Source organism: Mauremys reevesii, linkage group 3, assembly GCF_016161935.1.
Source record: "Mauremys reevesii isolate NIE-2019 linkage group 3, ASM1616193v1, whole genome shotgun sequence".
Taxonomy (NCBI): Eukaryota; Metazoa; Chordata; order Testudines; family Geoemydidae; genus Mauremys; species Mauremys reevesii.
In genome coordinates this window covers 40,925,505-40,950,180 of record NC_052625.1, presented here as the reverse complement: position 1 = coordinate 40,950,180, position 24,676 = coordinate 40,925,505, and the positions used below count along the sequence as shown (strand labels likewise).

General features: G+C 42.2%; 1 protein-coding gene across 9 annotated transcripts in view; it reads right to left on the bottom strand.

Moving 5' to 3' along the window:
• PRKCE (protein kinase C epsilon) overlaps positions 1 to 24,676 on the bottom strand; it is a 501,798-nt gene that overhangs the window by 18,620 nt on the left and 458,502 nt on the right. For all 9 annotated transcript variants that reach the window (XM_039531433.1, XM_039531437.1, XM_039531434.1 and 6 more), the window contains one exon: positions 16,394 to 16,540. In XM_039531433.1, the coding sequence (XP_039387367.1) occupies positions 16,394 to 16,540 (147 nt within the window). The remainder of the gene's footprint in view (positions 1 to 16,393; positions 16,541 to 24,676) is intronic.

The following is a 24,676-nucleotide window of genomic DNA, read 5'->3' as shown; positions in this document are numbered from 1 at the left end:
GGCAGGTAGGGTTGCCAATAGGGCTGTCAAGCAATTAAAAAAATGAATTGCGCGATTAAAAAACTAATTGTGATTAATCATGTGATTAATCACACTGTTAAACAATAGCATACCATTTATTTAAATATTGTTGATGTCTACATTTTCAAATATATTGATTTCAATTAAAACACAGAATACAAAGTGCATAGTGCTCACTTTATATTTATTTTTATTACAAATATTTGCACTGTAAAAAACAAAAGAAATAGTATTTTTCAATCCATCTAATACAAGTACTGTAGTGCAATCTCTTTGTCATGAAAGTTGAACTTACAAATGTAGAATAATGTACAAAAAATAACTGCACTCAAAAATAAAACAATGTAAAGATTTAGAGCCTACGAGTCCACCCAGTCCTACTTCTTGTTCAGTCAATCACTCAGACAAACAAGTCTGTTTACTTTTATGGGAGATAATGCTGCCCTCTTCTTGTTTATAATGTCACCTGAAAGTGAGAACAGGCATTTGCATGGCACTGTTGTAGCCGGCTGTGACGGTGTACCCCATAAGGCTTCATGGGAATATGCTTATGAATGTATATACGATATAACTGGAATATGTTTTATGCTACATATGCTGTGTAACATATCTATGTAAAGGTTATGATATATTGAATACACTCCTCCTATTTATATGCATGTATCATTTTTGTACTTGAAGTTAGGAATATTGGCTGTATACTTGCTTGATTTCTAAGTAGCTTTAGTAAAGCATTTGGTCAGCTTCTTGAGAAAGGAATGTGCAAATTAAGTGCCCAATCAAGAACCACTTAAGCCAACAATGAACTCGAAGACGTCAATCCACACTGGAGCTTTCCCAGGAATGTGGCTTGGCTGGTAAGAAACTCAGGCCTTGGCTACACTTGCAAATTTGCAGCGCTGCAGCAGGGTGTGAAAACACACCCTCTCCAGTGCTGCAAATTGCGGCGCTGCAAAGCGCCAGTGTGGTCAAAGCCCCAGCGCTGGGAGCGCGGCTCCCAGCGCTGTACGTTATTTCCCACAGGGAGGTGGAGTAAGGACAGCGCTGGGAGAGCTCTCTCCCAGCGCTGGCACTTTGACTACACTTAGCCCTTCAAAGCACTGCCGCTGCAGCACTGCCGCGGCAGCGCTTTGAAGTGCAAGTATAGCCAAAGCCTCAGTCATGCATGGACATGTGACTTGCCTATATGACTCCAAAATAGGGTGACAAGACAGTACATGTGAAAAATCAGGACGGGGTGGGGGTTATAGGCGCCTATATAAGAAAAAGACCCCAAAATTGGGACTGTCCGTATAAAATCAGGACATCTGATCACCCTACTCCATAACTCCATCTTGGAGCTGGACTGCACAGAAGAGAGGAGGGGGTCTCCACCCACAAGGGAAAGTCTATTTAAACCCCTGGGAGACCCCTCCATCTTGTCTTCAGCTGGCTCAAGAGACAGCCTCTCCACCCCCAAGGATACCTGAAAGAAACTGGAACAAAGGACAATAACTACAGGGGATGTGAGTGATTGCTGGACCCAGACTAGAAGGAGACTAGTCTGTAAAAGGAAGCTTACTGGAATTCCTCTAAGAGTGAGGTTTTTATCTGTACTCAGTTTTCTTACTGTATTAGACTCAGACTTGTGTATTTTATTTTATTTTACTTGGTAATTCACTTTGTTCTGTCTGCTGTTACTTGGAATCATTTAAATTCTACTGTCTGTATTTAATAAAATCATTTTTACTTCTTAATTAACCCCAAGTATGTATTAATATCTGGGAGGCAAACAGTTGTGCATATCCCTCTATCAGTGTTACAGAGGGTGAACAATTTAAGCTTATACAGGTTAAAATGGATTTATTTGGGGTTTTGACCTCATTAGGAGTTGGGCATCTGAGTGTTAAAGACAGGAACACTTCTTAAATTGCTTTCAGTTAAATCTGCAGCTTTGGGACACATGGTTCAGACCCTGGGTCTGTGTTGGAGCAGACTGGCGTGTCTGGCTCAACGAGACAGGGTGCTGGAGCCCCAAGCTGGCAGGGAAAGCAGGGGCAATAGTAGTCTTGGCACATCAGTTGGCAGCCCCAAGGGGGTTTCTGTGATCCAACCCATCACACTGGCATCACAAGATATTTACGTGCCAGATGCGCTAAAGACTCATATGTCCCTTCATGCTTTAACCACCATTCCAGAGGACATGCAGCCATGCTGATGACAGGTTCTCCTCAAGAATGATCCAAAGCAGTGTGGACCAACACATGTTCATTTTAATCATCTGAATCAGATGCCACCCGCAGAAGATTGATTTTTTATTTTTTTTGGTGGTGGTGATGGTTTGAGTTCTATAGTTTCCGCATCGGAGAGTTGCTCTTTTAAGACTTCTGAAATCATGCTCCACACATCATCCCTCTCAGATTTTGGAAGGCACTTTAGATCCTTAAGCCTTGGGTCGAGTGCTATAGCTATCTTTAGAAATCTCCCATTGGTACCTTCTTTGCGTTTTGTCAAATCTGCAGTGAAATTGTTCTTGAAATGAACAACATGTGCTGGGTCATCATCTGAGACTGCTATAACATGAAATATATGGCAGAATGTGGGTAACACAGAGCAGGAGACATACAATTCTCCCCCAAGGAGTTCATTCACAAATTGTATTAATGCATGATTTTTTAACAACCATCATCAGTGCGGAAGCATGTACTCTGGAATGCTGCTTGAAGCATGAAGGGGCATATAAATGTTTAGTATATCTGGCACGTAAATACCTTGCAATGCCGTCTACAAAAGTGCCATGTGAATGCCTTTTTTCACTTTCAGGTGACATTGTAAATAAGAAGAGGGCAGCATTATCTCCCATAAATGTAAACAAACTTCTTGTTCAGCCAATTACTAAGACAAGCAAGTAGGACTGAGTGGACTTGTAGGCTCTAAAGTTTTACATTGTTTTGTTTTTGAGTGCAGTTATTTAACAAAAAGAATCTACATTTGTAAGTTGCACTTTCATGATAAAGAGATTGCATGAAAGTACTTGTATGAGGTGAATTGAAAAATACTATTTCTTTTATCGCTTTTACAGTGCAAATATTTGAAATAAAAATAATAATATAAAGTGAGCACTGTACACTTTGTATTCTGTGTTGTGATAGAAATTAGTATATTTGAAAATGTAGAAAAACATCCAAAATATTTAATACATTTCAATTGGTACTCTATTGTTTAGCAGTGCTATTAAAACTGATATTAATCAAGATAAATTTTTAAAATTGTGAATTTTTGGGGATAATAGTGAGTTAATTGCGATTAATTGACAGCCTTAGTTGCCAAATTTCGAATCGCACAAACCTGAACAATCTTGCCATGCACCCTGCCCCGAGGCCCCACCCCCGCTCACTCCATCCCCCCTCCCTCCGTTGCTCGCTCTCCTCCACCCTCACTCACTTTCACCAGGTTGGGGCAAGGGGTTGGGGTGGAGGAGGGGTGAGGGCTCTGGGTGGGGGTGGGGCCGGGGATGAGGGGTTTGGGGTGCAGGAGGGGCTTCGTGGCTGGGGCAGGGGGGGTTCGGGTGTGGGAAGGGGTTTGGGATGCGGGCTCTGGGAGGGAATTTGGGTATGGAAGGTAGCTCAGGGCTGGGGCAGGTGGTTGGGGTGTGGAAGGGGATGCGCATCACTAATTCCAGGCAGCAGCACTGGCAGCTTGCAGGTCACACTTTATATTAACCATGCATTTTTAATTATAGATGTTTTAATATATGGTTAATAAATTATTACAGGTTCTTAAAGATCAAAAGGTTGATTATAGCCATCTATAGTACCTTCAACAGATGTGCTTACAACCACCTCTGTAACATTTCTCATTTCTGTAACATGCTTATAACTTCTATTAATCATTTACCAACCCCATAGAAATTATATATTTTTAATAAAAGTCACAGTATATTAGGAAGATAGCAATATAAAGTGCGAGTTCTTTTTAAAAAAAATACAGATTTGGTAGACTACTCAGCTTTTACCAACAAGCACGTTCACCCCAAAAGTTAATGGATATTTTAAAAACTTCAGTGTACAATCATGGATCACTGCATGTTGCTTCTAGTCCTTGCTACATCCCTTGCAGCTTCAGCACACTATGAGTATGTCTGCACTGCAATTAAAAGCCCACAGCTGGCCCATGGCAGCTGACCCGGGCTTCCGGGGCTCAGGCTAAGGGGCTGTTTAATTGTGATGTAGCCCGTTTGGTCTTGGGCTGGAGTGCGGTCTCGAGGGCACTGCAAGGACAGCATTTAATAAGTAATGCCTCTCTCCTCCTGTCCTTTTCAAATATCTACTAAGCCAGGGGTCGGCAACCTTTCAGAAGTGGTGTGCCAAGTCTTCATTCACTTTAATTTAAGGTTTCTCGTGCCGGTGATACATTTAAATGTTTTTTAGAAGGTCTCTCTCTATAAGTCTATATATTATATAACTAAACTATTGTATTGTAAAATAAACAAGGTTCTCAAAATGTTTAAGAAGCTTCATTTAAAATTAAATTACGCCACCGGCCCACTCAGCCCGCTGCTGGTCTGGGGTTGTTCACCTAGGCCGGCAGCAGGCTGAGCGGGGCCTGCAGCCGGGACCCCAGCTGGCAAGGGTCCGGCAGCCAGAACCCCAGATTGGCAGTGGGCTGTGGGGGGCTGGCGGTCAGGACCCCAGACCAGCAGTGGGCTGAGCGGCTCAGCTCACTGCCGCTCAGGGGTTCCATCCGCCGGCTCCTGCCAGCCAGACCCGCTCAACCTGCTGCCGGTCTGGGGTCCCGGCCCTGCCCACATACAGTGGGTACCTACCTTCTCCCTGGTTCTGGCCCATTCACTTCCTCTCTCTGCACTGAGCTGAGGGTGGCAGTGCACTGAGCACAGGGCTCGGGGAGAAGGGTCAGGCCAGGAGCTAGAATGAGGGAGGGGGCTCAGGGTTGGGGTAGGAGGTTTGGGTGTGGGGGACTTACTTGGGCAGCTCCCATTTGATGCGAGGGGTGCAGGTGGGAATGTGGTGGGGGGGGTGCAAGAGCTCCCATTTGGTGCTCAGGGTGAGGATGTGGGGGGTGCAAGAGTCAGGATGTGGTGGGTGCATGGGGGGTGGGTTTGTGAGGGGGGTGCACGAGTCAGGCAGAGGGCTGGGGGCATGTGAGGGGGTGCAGGTGTCAGGGCGGGGGGGGAGGCTGGGTATGTGTGGGGGTGCCAGAGTCAGGGCTGGGGTCATGGGGTGTGTGTGAAGGAGTCAAGCAGAGGGCTAGGTGTGTATGAGGGGGGTACAGGGCTCAGGGCAGGGGCCTGGGATGTGTGTGCGGGGCTCCAGGGCCCAAGGCAGAGGGCTGGGTGTGTGTGTGTGGAGGGGTCAGGGCAGAGGGCTGGGATGTGTGTGAGGGGGGATCAGGGCAGGGGGCTGGAGGGGATATGCCCCTATTCCACCCCCCCTTCCCCAAGGCCCTGCCCCCCCGCTTCTTCTCTGCCTTTGCCAGGAGCACTGAGCATGCTGACTCTGCTCCTTCCCAACCCCCTCCCTCGCAATGGCCATCAGCTGATTGGCCAGCAGGGAGGGAGGGACGGACGGAGAAGGGGCAGGAACCCAGCACACTACGGGAAGAGGCAGGGGAGCCGGCAGGACCAAGCTTCTGCCCCCTGCCCCCGCGGGGGGAGCGGAGGGAGGAGAAGAGCGGGCCGGGCAGTGTGTGCCATTAAAAATCAGCTTGCGTGCCGCCTCTGGCACACATGCTATGGGTTGCTGACCCCTGCACTAAACTAATGGCCTGATTATAAGAACTGGTGGGACACAGCACCTCTAACATTCAGCCCCCAAATACTTTAATAAACAGAATCATATTCTCTCTCTACCAGTTCCTCCTCAAGTGAGAGCCCTGCATATCAGCCTACAATGGCTCTGGTTAAAATGCCTGGGGAAATAGTGGAAGCTGTAGTTTTTCCGCACAGATTTTAAATTTCTGACTCTTAGAATGGGCTATTGATAATGTAATGGGTGCAGCCACATGAATTAGGGCAAAAGTAAATGCTTTGCCTACACTCTCTATCTGCCAGCTCCCAGCTGAGAACTGCAGCAGAGCCAGTGAAGGAAAGACTCTAACTCCCTCCTCTCCTTGCAATGACTTCCTCTTCACTATCTGGCTTGGGGATAAAGGGCCAGATCCTGCTCTTCTTGGAATCAACTGGAGTTTTACCATTAACTTCAACAGGACCAGGAGCAGGCCCCAACGAGATAATTTATCATCTGTGTTAACATATAAATATGTTATAATATAACATAATATAAACATGTCTGTGTGAGTGCTTCAAGAATGCACTGGAAATGGCCACAGTAATAAGAATCTGTGGTTCATATCATTTTCTCAAAATAGCACTGGGGGTTTAAGCAGCCAAAAAGTGAACTAGAATCAACATTATTCTGAGGAAGCCCAAAAGCCAAGCTAGAACCTTCCTGCTGCTTATCACTCTATCCTCACTGGCACAGTTGGAAATGTAAAGTGAAGAGAGAGTTAAATGTAGAAGTGAACTGAATTTAATTATTCAGAATGAGAATATTTTAATATTACAAGACTACGAATATGCAAAAGGAAAGAAACAAACACTACTGGGCCCTTTGAACAGAATCAAAAGCAGCATTCTAATAATTGTTTAACTTATAAATATTTGGGGAATTGCACTGTTGGGAAGTAGCTTTAATACTTCTGTTATTCTACAGTGTTGTGGTATCAAAGCCAAAGACAGCTGTTCCCAGCACTGACACTCAACAGAATAAGAGACAACCCCCCCCCCAAAACCCAACCCAAACCAAAACAAAAATAAACCAGAAGACTAACAAATGGGCAACTGTTGGGAAAATGGACCCTTGTTCATCTAACCAAGGAACAGTAGAGACCTTTAAAATATCATTTTGCTTATATTTTCTGATCTACTTTTTACGCCATGCTTCATGGCATCAAATTATTTGGATAAAACCTGCTAAAAAGATTTATCCCTCAATTATAGGGTTAAAAACAAGGTTCCAGATTATTTAGTCTTGGAGACCTAAGCCCTCTTGTCTACAAGGGAACACACAGAAGCCACACAAGTTTCTCCACACTGCCCTTCCAATCTGCCTCAACCCTATTCTGAAGTGACCACACTGAGAAGTTTGATCTTAAAGTCATTCAGTACCCGGACAAACTCTGTTGATCCTGCCAATTATGACAGTACTTTTGTGGTGGTGGCAGCTGTCACCTGGGAACTAAACTGAGATTAGCAAGTAATTTTACCACCTATCTATCAGCAGGTAATGATTTTCAATCACTGTAAATCTGCATGGGATTTGAACCGGTGATTAAAGAGGAGGGAAAGTGCTGTATCTTGAAGCTACCCCACTGCCCTTAAACATTTAACTCTCACCTATATTCATTGGTAGGGTCCTGTACATCTTGGGTTACACCAGAAATGAGAAATAGGTAGATGCTAACAAATATTAGCCACCCATAGATAAAGCCCAAAGTTGGTTTTCTCTCCATTCCCCCCTCAGGCTCTTTAACAGAGATAAATTTATCACAGATTTTAAAAAATTGATAGGTATTAAATCTTTAATGTCCCAAACTCTTTATTTGTACATCAGCATTGTCCATAATGTCAGCATCACTCTGAGAAAAGAGCTCCTTAGTTAAAGAATCCTGAAAGGACAGCAGGGAGGTGGGGAGTACACAATGCAACAGTGCGTTAACAATGGTACATGAGTGTCTGAGGTTTCAAGCCCACTACCCAGTGTTTGATCTTAGCAATAACATTTCATGCAAAAGCATGCAGTATAGCCCCTTCCATTCCCCTCTGCTAAATGCTGATTGCCATGCATCAGGATGACTGAATGGAAATATATAATGAGACTGAAGGATACCTCAAGGTTATTAGGCCTAAAAATCGACCTACCTTGACATTTTCCCCATACTGAAGGCCTTACCTTAAAGAGGGACATTCACACTGAAGCAAACTTGAAAAGAGAGAACATTTATACAAAAAGAAATTTACTTGGCCAGTAATTTCCTGTGTTCCCTTTGCTATTATTTAAGGATATTGTATTTTAAGAAGGGTTTTCTTCCCCAAAGCCCAACAGTGAAGTCATAATTCTGCCTTTATGACATCACAGTCCACTGCCATGGAAATTACAGTGATGCCAGAAATGCAGCATTGTGACTTGACAGCAGAAGGACAAGAAGCCCTCATTAAAAAGCACAAATATCTTTGCTCATTAGCAATCAATGTAAGGAAATAAATCTAAAACATGGGAAGATTAAAATGATTTATATTTCAGTGCAATATATTTGCAAGTTTTTTCCAGAAAGAAAGTCCCTCTTTAAGGATTCCAGCCACATTTCATTGTAACCTGACATCTGCGGCAGCAATTTAAAAATAAACATACACCTGGCTTACTGAACAAATTTTCAGCAGCTCTCCATTGAGGCATCTGCAAAATAAGCATCTTTTGTATGTGCAACTTTGCATGTTTGCATGTGCAAATAAGGTAACTGCACATGCAAAGGGCCTACTTGCATTCATCATTTATTACCCAATTTTCACACATTTTTGGGCATGCAGAAAAGTGTTTGGACATTCACAGGTGCATTAATGAAGCTCTGCTGAAGATTTTAGTAACTTTTCACTTGTGAAAAAAAAATCACTCATGCGCATTTTCTCCAGTCATAGCAAGTACATTGGCTAGTTCTAAAATTTGGTATTTGTGGGGTGATTTTATTTCGAATTTTTGCTGCAGCACAAAATTAAAACAAAATTGCTGGCATCCTTAAGACAAGACTTATAAGGAGGAATAGCTTTAGGAAGAAAGATTTAAAAGAATGAAATACATACACTGTGACTTCGAGAATGATAACTAAGGGGGACGGGGCTATGATAACTGCTTATGATTATTTTAAGGTTGCAGATACTAAGAAGTGATAGCAACTCTTTAGGGTGGTTGTACAAATGAGCACAGGAAAGTTTAGGCTATCCAGAGAAATCGCTTAACACTGAGGTCTGTTATACTATAGAACAGTCTCCCAAGGGAAGTGATGCAAGTGTTGTCATTAAGAAAATGTAAAACTGGATTCAAATTGAGCGTACATACTTTAATAACAATATTTCTCAACTATATGACCCCTTCACTGGAGGATATCAAAGTGCCTTAAACAGGTGGGTAAGTATTACTAGTCCCATTTTACAGATATGAAAACTGAGGTATGGAAACGCTAGCTGATTTGTTCACAGTCACACAGTTAGCCAGTAGAAAAGCTGGTAAAAGAACCTCTAGACATAGTGCTGCCTCCCAGAGCCTTTAGAATTGCAGACTGAACAGACAGACATTGGGAAAAATATTCTCAACACAACAACAATAGTGGTAAGCCGGCAAAATGCAGGGGATTCAGATCAGATAAACCAGACTCTCATTTGGCAGCACTTGCTTTTATTCCACATTGCCATTTACAATCCTACCACAGCAGAACAAGAGATTACAACCGGTCTTTCCCATCTCTCATTTTTATGATTCTAAGACTGCAGATCACTTTTGAAGCTTAACAGAGTTGACGACAGCAACCTTTTAAATTGGTAAAGTTAGAAGCTATAATGGTGTGGAGGTTGAAAACAATGTGTTGCTCTGTGAAAGTTGGGTGTTCACAGCAAATCACCATAGTACAATTACTTTGTTAGCTCCATTTTTATACAGCCACAATAAAAATGGGTTGCTACAGGCACTGATAAAGCCATCAAAGTACCATACTTTGGTTTCATTGCCAAACAGATACCCCACAGGGTAAACATTTGGTTTACTAAGCATTGTAGTAGTGTCCAGCTCAGTGTTCCTCAACCTTTTCAGGGTGGTGACCCGTTATTTGAAGGTAAAAATTTTCCAACCCTCTTAAATGTATTCTATAAGAAGGGATAAAAAAAGTCTAAGGGGTAACCATGGTAAGTCTATACAATTTATTTGTGGATGTGTCTAGAGAGGATGACAGAGAATACTGTCTATACTCGTTCATTAGCCTGTTCATTTATAAGCCGACCTCCCAAGATGGATAAGTAAAAATAGCAAAAAGAATATGATCCTTTCATAAGCCAAACCTGTATTTCAGGGGTTGGAAAACTTTGGCTCCCAGCCTGTCAGGGTAAGCAGCTGGCGGGTCAGGACGTTTTGTTTACCTGGAGCGTTCACAGGCATGGAGCCCCCCAGCCAACATTCAATTCAATGATTCCATAGAGTTTTAAATCATCAAATTTTGGTGTAGACCCATTTATAAGCCAACCCCCGCTCTTCAATGCGTCACTTTTTTACCAAAAATATTCAGCTTATGAACGAGTATATACGGTATGTGATCTGAGAGGGAAAGATTTTCTTTGTTTTAGATTGCAACAAAACTTTTAATAACTTGCGACCCACCCTGATTGCCTTTTGTGACCCATCCCCCAGAGGCTGTGACCCAGCGATTGAGAAATGCCAATCTTACTAAAGTAGTAATTTTACTGTGTCCATGTTAATTATACAAGAAAAAGGAGGAAGAATAAAGGGCTGATTTTCAGAGCTGCTGTACATCTGAAGCTCCAACTGACTTCACCCAGGTGAGCTGTGAATTTAGGGTTAGAACTTTCCCCCAGCTTCAGTGGGCAAGTGGGACTGGGCTAGAGTGGATCCTGGATCATAGTACCATTCTTTCCTTCCCCCCAGACACACAAAAGTCCCTCTGTGGATGCTTCACTATTTGATGGACTGATGTGTGGGAGGTGGTGGGTCAGCAATGCAACCACATTGGAAACCCATGAGACTTTTGTGGCTAAATGAATGCTTTTCACCAATTTTCTCATTCACAGTGTGAGACCCCTCCTTTTGGGGAATGATCTGATCAAATCAGATTAATGGGCAAAGGCCATGCTGCCATGCAGCTAGAGAGGGATGGAGAGCAGAAAGCCAGCCTGGCTACTTGAGGCCTTTGTGGTTCTTGGGGGATTAGCTCTTTCATTGTTGGACGCCTCAAAAAAACCCTATGGCTGGAGATAGGAGAAAACTTGGCCTCCCCAAATGGAAGAATCCTAGGGTTTCGCTGACACAATATGGCAGTATTGTGCCTGGTGGGGTGAACTGTCCCTTAGCCCTTATTCTAGAGGACAGGTTTAAGGTTCAAAGTGCAATTATAATCATCTAATTTGAATTCTCTGACACAGGAAAATTCAAGAAGTTCTTTGAAACTCAAGCACAAGCTTTCTAAGAATAATGGAAGTAAACCTTAAGAGACACTATCAAGGTCACCAGGCCCAAGATTTAACATATCCTTCCTCCTTACCTCTGTTTGCAAAGTCCATTTAATTTCTGTATCAGAAGGGTCGCTGTGTTAGTCTGGATCTGTAAAAGCAGCAAAGAGTCCTGTGGCACTTTATAGACTAACAGACGTACTGGAGCATGAGCTTTCGTGGATGAATACCCACTTCGTCAGATGCTGGGTATTCACCCACGAAAGCTCATGCTCCAATACGTCTGTTAGTCTATAAGGTGCCACAGGACTCTTTGCTCCATTTAATTTCTATTATTTACCTCCAAACAAATGCTTCAATACTATTTTTGCTTTAAAATAAAACAAAACCTTATAGCATCCCTCCGCAAGAGAAGCACCTAGAGAACTAGAGCAGTAAGCACACTAAAGGAATTCACTTCACCTGTATAAGCGTGGATCCCATTGCCCTTCCCTGACCCACAACTATGCTACACTCTGTGTCACTCTTAGCAGTCCGCTGCTTAGCCCTTTGCTGATATTACTCTGCCAATGGCTCCCCCTGTGCAAATGGCCTTGGAAGGGTCTTCTGTGCCTGGATGATTTTCATCCCAAGGCTGAAAACCAAAGATAGTTTTGGAAAGAGATCTGTGTTTTTAAGCTTCCAAGGGATCATTGGAATCAATAAATCATTTTGAAAATGATGGAAAATCCTTGACAATATCCTTTTCATTTAGAAAGGTAATTTACTTGGTTACAACCACTGGCTGAATAAACTTTCATGAACCTCATTAGAAGCTGCACTTCCATGAAAGTTGCGGAGTTGCTTGTAATGGGCATAAATTGTACTTTCTGTAATGGTGTAAATACAGAAAGGCTGGTTAATGAACAGCCATACAGCTGCTTCTTACAAATCCAAGTGGAAGATTCAAAGCTCAGTTCTAATGGCTGGTAGAGCTGAAAATGACATATTGGACCAATGTAGATGAGGTTGGGAGCATGACCATTACTGCATACCCAGATATTGTCCTTTCTATTAGCTGCTATGGTTTCCTCTATCACTCTGCAGAGGGATCTTTGCCCTCTTTGAAACAGGAACGGATCCAAAGCCCAACAGATTCAATGAGAGTGTCTCTTGGCATTGATATCAATGAGTTTTGGATCAAGCCTACAGTAAGCACAGGAAGAATAAAAGCCAGTATGGATTGTGACACGATGGCCGATGTTCATCTGGTGGGTCGTGCGCTTTTCTTGGTGGTGGTGGGGGGCTAAGCCGCCACACCTTGTCCCTGCTCTTGGGCGCTGAGGGCCCCGCTATTGGCCCAGGAAGGTGGTAGAGGGGGGACGCAGGGGAGTCCCAGCCCCTCTTAAACCCTGTGGGTTTTCTACTCTCTTCCCCCTTGGGTGGGGTTACCCTCGGTCCTTAGACACTGGGGAGGGAGTCTGCCTGCCCTACCAGGGCAGGGTCTCCCTTACTTCAGTTCTCTGGTCTCTCAAATCTCACACACCTCCAAGCTCCAGTCCTCTCTCCTTCCTCCTCCTTCTCTGACTGCCTGAAGCAGGGGGTTTTACTAGATTCCTGGCAGGGCAACCTAATTAACCTGTAGCAACCCTCCCTAGTCTACAGGGAACCACGCCTTAATTAGCCTATGGCTTATATATTTCCCCTCTCCCACTCTCCCACTGCTCCCTGGTCCTCCAGTATCACAGGATGGAAAGGACTGTCAGGAATTCTAGATATTTACTCAGAATTAATTCTAATGCTGATGCTTCAGTCACCTCCTTTGGCAGATTATTCTACTGACCTCAGTGTTTGACCATTTTTCCCTAATGTCTTAAGTTTCCTTTTTTTAAAAAATTAAGCCCATTATTTGTAATTTTATTACCCATGATTCACTTAAATCAATATCCCTCTTTTCTTACTTCTTCAAGTATCTATGACACAGGTAGATAGCAAAATCCCCCTTAGTCATTTTAGGTCTTGGTCAGAAAACAGCTGCACACTTGTGTAAATATGTGCCTCCTTTGCACAGGCACTACTGTATACGTTCGTGCAAATCTGGAATTTTGATGCACACATGACTAGATAGCTGCAAATGCACACAATGCCTATGTGCATTCACAGTGCATGTAAATGTGTGCCTATTTTCTGACTACAAATCAGGCCTCTTGGCTCAAAGGTGTTCTCACTATGTCAAGTCTTCCTAACCTCACTGTTGTATATCAAGCCCTTTTATTCTTTTACATTTTTAGATGACATTCTTAATCAATATTTCCTTCACAGAATTGCAAGAAGTTAAAAATTGTAGAGCACTTCAAGTGTGCCTTTGTCAGGGTTGAAAACAAGGAAGTTTATTAAATCGAATCAAATTTAAAGGGGAATTCTATATACTTTCCATTCCATTTGTTTTAGTCTTCTGTACTTTCTCCCTTCCATCTTTTATTGATTGGTGTCCTTTCAATCTTTCCTAGATTGGTGTCCGTATAAAATCTTCTTCTGGATTATTTATGAAGATATTAAATTTTATTGGCCTAACACTGACCTATCTGAGTCTCACTGGATGTACCTCCGACTTTGAGGTTGCACGGTTTATAATTGTGTCCTCATTGTGTAACCCTTTTGTCAACACTCAATACAAGTCACAATTTTCTTTTCCAAATGATATCACTTTTCTGATTAAGAGGTGCAGTAAAACTTTCAGATGATCTTGCCTGGGGATTCTAATAAAACAGGGAAAACTAAACAGGTGCAAAACTATGGAGCTAGTACAAAATAATCACATAGTGTAATTAATTATGCTTGGTGCACTTTCAGAGTAGGGAGATGCTAACTGTAAGAACTGATAGAGACAAGTTAGAAGATAAGTTATTCTTGATACACTTTTTACTGAGAGGGAGGAACAGATTGAGAATGAGAAAATAATAGACCAGACTAAAAACTTTTGAATTCACCATCATAAGGAAAGGTTTCACAGAAAGCAGCCGTACAAGGCTACTAGATTTCAGGAAGGCAAAGTCTGGAGAACTAAGTAAGCTGGTGAATAAGGTGTGATGCGAAGTATGGAAATCCAGTGCTGTGATAGCAGCCTGAAGGATCATAAAACCCAGCATAATTAAGGTGCAACATACAATTATCCCTACAAGTAAGTATTTCAGGAGCCACCAGTTGACACTCTAGCTTTACAAGGAACTGCTTAGAGATCACCAACAAATCTCAATGGAAATGGAAGAGGTAACCAAACAAAAATATTAACAGTGATGTAAGGAAAAAGGAGCAAATATGCAAAAGGAGCTAATGCTATCAAAAGGGTGTGAAAGGAAATAAAAATGGCTTTTGCAATATATTGGGAGAGAAAGAATTATCAGAAAGAAAGACGGCCCATTAACATATTAGGAGGGGTTATATCAATGATCAGTCAAAATTGCTGAGATACTGAATTCCTTTTGTTTTTTAATGAGAAGAAAAACTAAAATTCATTTGGACAATTAAATAATGAAGATCTTGCAAAACAGCTATTGATAAAGTAGAGAAAAGGGAATAGCTGGAAAATGTGAATGTATGCAAAACTACCAGTAGATAATCTGCATCCTTAGGTATTAAGGGAAAATAGCTGACAGAAGTACTGGATCACTGGCAATTAGTTTCATAAATCTCTAGAGAAATAGGGAGATATTGGTGGCCTGGGGTAAAGCAAGTGTGGATTCATTTAGAACTTTACCTTGAGTTCTGGTCAGTCCATTACTAGAAAAATGTTGACAAACAGGACAGGTTTAGAGAAGAGCAACAAAAATGATTATGGGATGAAAGGACACGTCTATGTGGCAATGTTAAAAGAGCTTGATATATATAGGTTGGCTAAACCTGAACTTAACCGTTCAAATATTTGATGGGTGTGAACAATGAATGGGAAGAAATTAATAAGGAGAGTACGAGGAGGTAAAACTCGGACTAAACTGGATGAAATTAGAAAAGGGAAGATTTAGATTTAGATTTTGAAATATTCCTGTGAGTGAAATCTATTAGGTAGTGGCATATTCTCCCAGTGAAGTGGTGAAAGCCCAGTCACTTGGGATATATGAACCTACACTGTTATCCCACAGAGGAAAATTCTGCATAGACATATGGGACAGACTAGACGACTTAATAGGTCTTTTCTGCACCTAATTTTTATGACACTTGGATTCATTGGGCCCAATATTTTTAATATCTTCATAAACCCTCTGAAGAAAGACACAAACAGAACATTGAAAATACTTGCAGACAAGACCAAACAGTACAATAAAGAGGGAACAAAATTAAAAGAAGCATGAGGGTTTCCAAAGCTTTGGCACCCGGTGGAAAATAATATTGTCTGATTAGGTATAAAAGTACCATACTTGCAGTGCTATAGTCAAGAGTCTATTCTTTCTTTAGACTCTAAGCCAATGTTTTCAAATACCTCATCATAAAATTTGCCATACATATTCTTAACCCAAAAGCTGACATTTTTGTAAAATATAAATACATCTCATTTGTTTGGTGATTTTCGTTTAGAGGAAGAAAAGAATAATGAAAACTATTTTGCCTGGGTTCAGTTGCTTTAGCGAGAGGTGGATGTTTATCTACATTTGTTAATTTAAAATACGATACTTTATTATTACTTAGTAACAGACAGGTATCTGGACATAACTAGCCCATTAAACATTTTTCTTTCCTTTATTGGTTTTAGTCCTTAATGTTGTTTTATTGTATTTTTTTTATTTGATGTAATCAGGAACATTTTCCTAAACACCACAACGATTTACCAAGGTGGGACTATTGCATAGTTCCTACTGAGAATGTATATAACTTGAAGAACATTCTTCAGACTGAGATATCCATAGAAACTGAGGGAAAGCTTTAAAATAGGATCTTGGGCTCTCTTCAGTTTGCAAAGAGACTGAATAAAAAAATGTTACAGTGTATTCTAATCTGACACTTACCTTCAGAGGAACCAATACCAGGGAAATCTCTTCAGCAAGGCACTTAACTCTGTTATTTCAACTGCTAATTTCTGCACCATGTGCATAGTTTCTTAATACAGCAAAAGAAACCAACAGGTACAAATTTTTAACCAAGTTATCTCCAGAGTTTACTCAAACTGCTACTTACAATCCGAGGTTTGAAGGGTGGCTTGATTTTCTTTTGTTCAAGAAGAACCCAGTCAATTTCCTTAAAGAACGGATGCTGTTTAATCGCGTCCTCCCCATTTTGCGACGCCACACAGCCTAGTCGCTTATTTGGGTTTTTTGTCATGAACTGGGGAAAGGAGAAGTTACAAAATTTTAGTGACATATGGTTGATAATTATTTGCAATCCAAACACACATTCTCAGTGCAGCTCCTTGTAAGGATACTCTCCTAGAAAGGGCTGCATTTCTTGCATGAGTGATAGGATTCCCTCTAGGGGTCAGAGGTTCCAGGCAAACTCATCTGAGACTCCTACCTGTAAATCTCATGGGAAAAGGCTTCCTCAAAAATTTCAGAAATATCCTAATTTCACCTGGCTGGGAACAGACTCCTTTTCAGTATTTCTACTTCTACTTCCAGTGTAAGACAAAACTGGTAAATGCAGCAACAAACTATTAAACCCTCCAGAGTCATCTTAAGGATAGACGTTCAGGGAGGCTCTTATTTTAGCCACTCAGGTTTGTGCTGCCATAAATATGATTTTTAACTGTTAATTCAATTCTTTTCTTGAATTCATAGGATCACAATACAGATGCTCTAGCACACATGCTGGAGATGGAAGAAAAGGTGCGGGGACCTTGTCCTTAGTTCCCAGTGTTCCCACAAAGGATGTAGGCATAATTTATTTGTTTGCACTGGCAGTGCTAGGAGGACACTAAGTCACATTCTAAGCAGCTGCCAGAGGGAGTGTAGTCTCATACTGGAGTGGGTTGGGGCCTGGCTCTGCACCGCCCTTACACAAGAGCCAGTGGCTCTGAGACTTGGCTGAAGAGAACATAGCCTATGACTATTCTCTCCATGTGTAGCAAAAGCTGCAGATAGTGAGTTCTACTCAGTGCCTCTTGAGTCATTATACCTGCTCCTGGCTTCTGCAGGTATAATGTTGCCAGGAGGCCTCTGCATAGGTGCAACCCTTCTCTCCCTTGCTCCCAGGAAGAGCCAGATTCTAAGAGTCATAATTAAGATAATAAATATTTCATGACCATGATTTCTGTGAAAACAATATGATTCAGGGTGTTCCCATAAAAAGTCATGCACTGCATGTAGTCACACTCATGTAAAGTGGATATAAAACACTACCAAAACAAATTCTGCATGGCTGTAAATGATACTGGAGAGAATAAGGCCCCATGGAGTTTGTTGCTATGGCCAACATGTGAGTGAGCTAGATTCTTCCATGAAATTTTACATATTTGTCTCTCTATATATGCAGTGTAATTGAGTATGGGAGAGCGATCAGGGTTTTAAAATAGTTTAACACTATTAGTTAAATATTATTAGTTACTAATTTTTGAGTTTTGCATTTTTCCCAATTACCAGAGCATCCTTCCTCATAATTTCCAATGGCAAACATCCAGCTTCATGGGTATTTTGGTCTTTTGTTATCTTTACAAATTCTTAAGCCAGGACTGGCAGCTTTTTAACAGTATTCTCATAGAAAATAAACTTAATGAGAATTAACATATTGACTTTTCCTTCTATTTTAAAACTAAGGTTACAATCTTTGCATTTTTTGCCAGCACAAAGCCATGACCTTTGCTCATTCTTCTGCCCCAACAACCTTCCTTAGCCAGAATAGATCCCGCAGCAGAATCATACCCAAGGAAAACAGGCTTTATTTCATATAATCCTTTCAATATCTTTCTCCTTTGACAAACACATTTTCACAACAATATGGTTTTATTGTTTCTTTATACCATACAAATAAGACTATGTTGGACAGCCAAGGACAAATGTGGTTATGTCGAGTGGAAAGCTGCACATATACATTTTCCCTTATCTCCAGTATGCTGGCCAGGGCAAAGTTACACAAACATCTGTGCCCCAGCTATTGGCTCCTGTGGCTTCTCCCATAAATATGGTGTCGTTTTACCTTGAGTGATCTAGTTAACTTAGAGAAAGTGGTCCCCACAGATAAAGCAGTAATTTCAAATGATCCTTTGCAATGAGCATGTTGAGAAGTCCCAGCCTTTCACTTATTACTGAAGCAAAGAGCTTAGCAAGGGCTGATGAAAGTATTAGGCATGTGTGGGTGAAATATCCCTCTGTGCTGTACCAACCTGGTACCCCTGTGCCAGTGAGAGGAATGGGGGTGGTAGAGAGGACACCTTGGGGCTACAGGCAGAAGGAAAGGCACAGTGGTCAAGCAGTCAGAAGCACTCCATCTTTATGCTGGGAAGTTCCGCTCTATATTGGAAGCAGGCTAGTATGGAGAAGACTGTTGGGGGAAGCCACAAAGAAGGGCCTCTGGATCTCTGCTTACGCAGATCCAGTTGCAAGGTTAAAAGAAAGTGCAGTGGCTGCTGTTCTAGCCTATAGGTAGGAGATACTATAGCAGCTGCAGAGTGGAGGCAGTGCAGCCCCATTTCATGCCCCCAAGCTGTGGGCTGGAATTTGTAAATGAGTGCATATATAGCCACCCACCCCCAAGCAGGACAGCCACATATAAAGTCACAGGCTCCATGGAGGTTAAGAGAGAGAGTTTTACCCTGATATGAACAATGTATCTGCAGCCATGAGTGATGGGGGAATACTGGCCAAGGGCCCTGGAGCAAACAGATATTCATACAAATACGGCAGTGGGATCATTAACGTCCTCCACAGAGGATAGGGCATTGTTTTTTTACAGGATAATCTGCATAGATTGCTTCACAATTAGGGTTGCTAAGCCTCCAGGATTGTCCTGGAGTCTCCAGGAATAAAAGATTAATCTTTAATGAAAGATTACATCATAAAATGAAACCTTCAGGAATTTATCCAACCAAAATTGGCAACCCTACCTCACAATGAACTGCACATGGAAGACAGCTTATCTGCTTCAGAACAGTGACCATAAGAATATAAAAATGACTATTTTATTCTACACATATTCTCATATTGCCTCCATTAACTAGTATCTGAGCACCTTCCAGTAGTGAATTAAGCCACGTGACTAACATCTGTCATGTGCTGTTTGTTCGCTCTCATTCTCTCGCCACAGGGAGAAGTGTGTGTGCAGTGAAGTTCGTTTTGGTAGGGTTTGGTTTTGTTTCCTGTAAAATTTATTTCAGCTGCTACAGAAGCAGTTACTGCAGCCCTTAAAATGGTCTCTCCCAATGAACATGTGACCCATAGCTGGATCAGTAATTGATAGGAGACTAACCTACTATCTTCTTAAAGGTACAGTGCACTTCTCCCATGCAGTACATTGTGGTTCCAAACAACACATCAGCCATCCCAAGGACAGTCCTTCGAGCTTGGTCTTAAATTAAAGTGAGCTATTTTCACTGTTTCTCCAGGTTCCCCAATAGAAGGCAAGTCTCATGTCAGTAACTGCCTGCATTTTCTGCTAGGGGAAATAAAAACTATTTTTGAAAGAGACTTTGTCAAAGGATGATGATATACTGAGAAAACCACAAAATGCATTCCTAGGTTCCTCTGCTTTATTTCACACACAGGAGTAGCTAAGTGACTGGGAGAGAGAGGAGACCAGGAACCAGCCACAGCACACTTTGGAGAAGAATAACATGGAAGCCATATGATATGCTTTTTGTACTGTGTAATCCAGATATCAAAGCAACAGAAGCTGGTCTCTGTCTATATCTGGTCCTATTCTCATGCCAGGCTGCAGGCAACCAAGACATCAGCACAAGTATTTTTTTAAAAGTGCAGGGGATTAAGATGCTACTAATTAGTGTAGTTTAGTATTCTACCCCACAACCTAATAGGACTCATATGTAGATACTGAAGGTGAAGAGACCTGATGAAATGATACCGATGAAAATATTTTAAAAGTATTTTTAATGTTTGCCATATGTTTGTAATCCCTTAAAAGGCTGAAATGGACATTATCCTACAACTCCTTTTGTTCTTTTTCCATGTGATAAATATCAATTCATTTCCCCTCTATTTTCTATGGAGCCCAAGCCAGTGCAGATTATTTATCTCCCAGTTTGCTAAAGCATCGTTGATGATGTAATTGTCAATACAATTACAGACTAAAAGAACCTTCCTATCAACCGCCACATGGTGGGATGGTGCCAATGCAGCAGGAGAACCACATAAAAAGTCACAGGATCACGTGTTAGTCATAGCTATTGCCTTTTTATTTTAATTTCTTGAGGCTGGATCCTGCTCCCAGTGAAGTTGATGCCAAAACTCACAATGATTTAAATGGGAGCAGGACTGAACTCTTGCTGACATAGTGGTAAATTAAAATTAATACCATGGGCCTAACGCTCAGTTATATTAAAGCACCTTTGCACCACTCTGGCAGTGTAAAGGGGTCTTAGTGTAAATGAGAATCTGATGTTGTAGGTCATGAGACTTAAGCAGCTAAGTGTTTAACAGACAAACTCTCCAAGGTATTTAGGCACCTAAAGAAACAGCTAGGCACCCAGTGGGATTTTCAAAAGCATCTCAGCAGATTAGGTGCCTACCTCCCATTGAAATCAACTATTTAGGTGCTTTTAAAGATCCAACTAGACACCTATCTGCATCTTTGAATACCTTTGAAAATCTGGCCCTGTGTCATTTTTGAAAATGTACCTTAGGTGCTTTTGCAAATTTTACTGTTAGAATGTGAAGAATATTTTCTATCAGGTCAATTTTAAAGTAGGGTCAAATTTGGAGCTGAAACTATCTGATCATGTCCTTTTAATGTCTAGAACCAGCTTTAAACACAAGCAAGACAGATTAATAGGCCTCCATAGTTCTGTAGGGACTCAGCAATTCATGGCCCTATTCCTCCAACTTTGGTGACCCAGAGATAAGGCACACAATACAGCTTCCCATTCAGCCATCCCCTCACTCTGCAGGAGCAGAGACTGCAGCAAGTCAGCTTCCCTCTTCTGATACTAGGCACAGAGAAGATGGCATAGGAACCTGAACACCAGCTTGGGAATCCTGAAATTTGCAAGACCAGTACTGATTGCCAGAAGAAATGAATCTCATACTTGGTCATTCAAGGAGAACAAAAGTGCTTCATATACAGTCACAGCAAGGAATAGAGACCTTTGCTGGAATAATATGGACACTGGTAAACATTTACGACTCTGCTGGTGTATTGGGGCACAGCCAGCAGTAGGGTGCAGAGATGCACTGTTCCAGTGGAAGTTCCTGGGGTGCTGCCCATAGATAGGTACCAGATCTCTTGGAACAGAGAGATAACATGGTCATTGTGTCATCTTTCCATAGGGTGCACCTCTCCTTTCCATGTGGGCCCACTCTGCTGGCAACTGCAAGGGGAATGGGGATGAGGCACCCTGTTTGGGAAATCTAGCACTCCTTGTGGTGCCAGACCTGTGTAGTTCTTCTGAGTGTGCCCAGCACCTGTAAATGAGTGCAAGGTGGCACAGCTCCCACAGCCACACTACAGCTGGTGCAGCTCTCAGGTGGTAACAGTGGTGGTTAGACAGAACACTGGTATGTCTACCACTATGTCATCAAGATCTGCTCTAAGCAAGGGTAGAGAAACAGGCCTCTGAGTTGGTCTAGGGGACACAGTAAAAATGCCCATGTCCCATCAACACAGGCACTACCACTCTTCTTACTACTGGTGGAGCTCTATTGGTGGGAGTATCTGAGACAACACAAAAGACCAATGATCCTGATTCAACCATGAAGACTCATGCAGAACTCCCAACAAATTCCAATGACTGCTAAAGGACAGCAGCACTCCACCCACAGGACAAGGAGTCAAGTGATTCATTATCATTGTACACTAGCCTCAACCATTGACACACTGGCTCCACAACGGCCTCTTCTTCCCCACTGCTCATACAGATCTCAGTGGTTTTCTGACACCCTGCACCAGATGAAGAGAGAGGAGCGGACGCTTGTGTGCCAATGGTGAGGGGAAAAAGGCCGATTCAGATAAGATGAAACATAACAAATTCCTCAAAGCCTACAATGAGGCTGTATTACTAGGAGACTAAGAGAACCTTTCTATCAACCACCACTGAGGCTGCCAAATCCTGACCCAAATTGCTATCCAGGGTGGTAAACCACTTCACCAGTGCTGAATGTCTACAACCTGCATCTGAACTGAGCACCAAGTACTGTAAAGAACTATCATCCTTCTTTGCTGAAAAGATCACACATCCAAGAAGCCTTCTCAAGCAGCAAGCAGCATGGATCTGTTCCATCTATGCCCACCAACCAACAGCCCACATGCATTTTCACAATTCAGTACATTCATTCATTAAGAAGTTCTGGACATTCCAAAGGAATCTTGACCCAAGACTTGTGAACCTGACCAATGCCCTTCCTGGCTTGTGAAAGAGAGTCATGACCAACTGGTGCAACTCCTGACTGAAATAGCCAAAGTGTCATTCAGGCAAAAAACCTTCCCCTTCTCCTTCAAACACACAATATTCTGATATACTGATATACTGATTCTAGCCAACTGCTGCTCAGTGTCAAACCTCCCATTTCTGAACAAACTCATATAGAAGCTGGTTGAGGCCATCTATAAGCTCATTTAACTGAAGCTAATATTCTAGACCTGGCACTATCTGGTTTCAAGGTAGGACATGGACTGAAATTGCTTTAGGGACACTGATGCATGATCTCCTCCTATCAAAGGCTAGAGGACAGACATCCATTCTCATCGCCCTGGACCTCACAGTATTTGACACCGCTGACCATACTGTAGTCTCACCTGAGAGTGGTGGGCAGGGGTACAGGGCAATGCATTAAAATGGTCTGAGTTTTTCCTAGAGGCACGCACCCAATGAGTAGTACTGGGAAACTGCACCTCCACCAATAGACCCCTAACTTGTATAGTCCCACAAGAATCAATTCTCTCTGGTCTTTTTCAGTGGCTACATGCAATTAGTAGGTGAACTGGACAGATGACATTGACTCAAGTGCCAGCAATATGCGGATGACACACAATTCTACCTATCCTTCATCACATCAGACCATACTGCTATGACCTAGCATCAAGATGGCCTAGTACTTGGATAAGATCAGCTTATAGCTGAAGAACGGCTGGCTAAAGCTGAACAGCAGCAATAGAGAGTTGACACTGGTGGGCAGAGGAAAGCACTTTGAAGAGTTCACAGCCACCTTAGCAGTCTTTGTTTAAAAGAATATACCACAATTGGCCAATTCAGTCCATTGTGCAGGTGTAATTGTGGAGGTGGTGCTGAGCTCTCATATAGCTGCATTCATGAGTAACGCTTTCTATATCATCTCTGGTTGGCTAGGAAACTCTATCCCGTTGTGGTGGATGATGATCTGACCTCACTTATTCATGCATTTCACTACCTCTCAGCTGGAGTACAGTAATGCAAAATATCTGGGCATGAAGACTTCAGCACTTAGGAAACTCCCAGTAGTATAGAATCAGAACACTGAAGCACACGTTCTCCTACCACAAACACATTAAACCTGTCATTCGTTCTCTATACTGACCTCCCATAGAATATTGTTTCAAGTTCAAGGTCTTGGTCTTTATCTTCAAGGTACTCAAAGGCCTGGGCCCAGCATATCTAAAAGACCGCTTAAAACTCCAGGATGAAAATGGTGGTTGGCAACTTTGCTCCTCTGGAACAAGGCAGCTTGCTACAATAAGGATAAAGCTCATCAGTGTGGGAGACAGAAGTTTCTTGGGGGCAATCTGAGACTGTGGAATGAACACCTCCACGAATTAAGGACCATCAAAACCTCACCACCTTCTGCTCCAAGTGCAAGGCGAATTTCTTTGACCTGGCCTTTTCTAACAAACACATAGCAATATGTATATATTTTTTTAAAAATCCAAATGACCCAAACAAGATACTCAACAGCAAATACTTTTCCCTCTGTGGAGAGGATGAGTAAACAAACAACATGTGATAGATATGAGTCACATTGCTTAGTGCATTACTAGAAGAAGCTCAAATACTACGGTGATGAGCATGTCATAAGAACCTATACAGATTAGAATAGAGGTTTTCCCAGAAAGGCTAGTGAAGTTATAATCCACTGGTCAGTGCAGGTTACATGTCTGCCTCTATGCCTGAGTCACAGATTATATGAATCTGTTACCAGCACCCATCTGTAATTTTAGCTTTGGAGGTGCCCAGTTCAATCTCTGGGGTTGGCCAAGATGCCAGGCCGTCACACAAGTAGGAGCTCATCCAGGACTCAAACTAAACATCTCCAGCGCTAAACACAAATCTCTACAACTTGAACTAAGCAGACAGACTCAGTAGCAGGGGACTGAAACAGATTCACATCC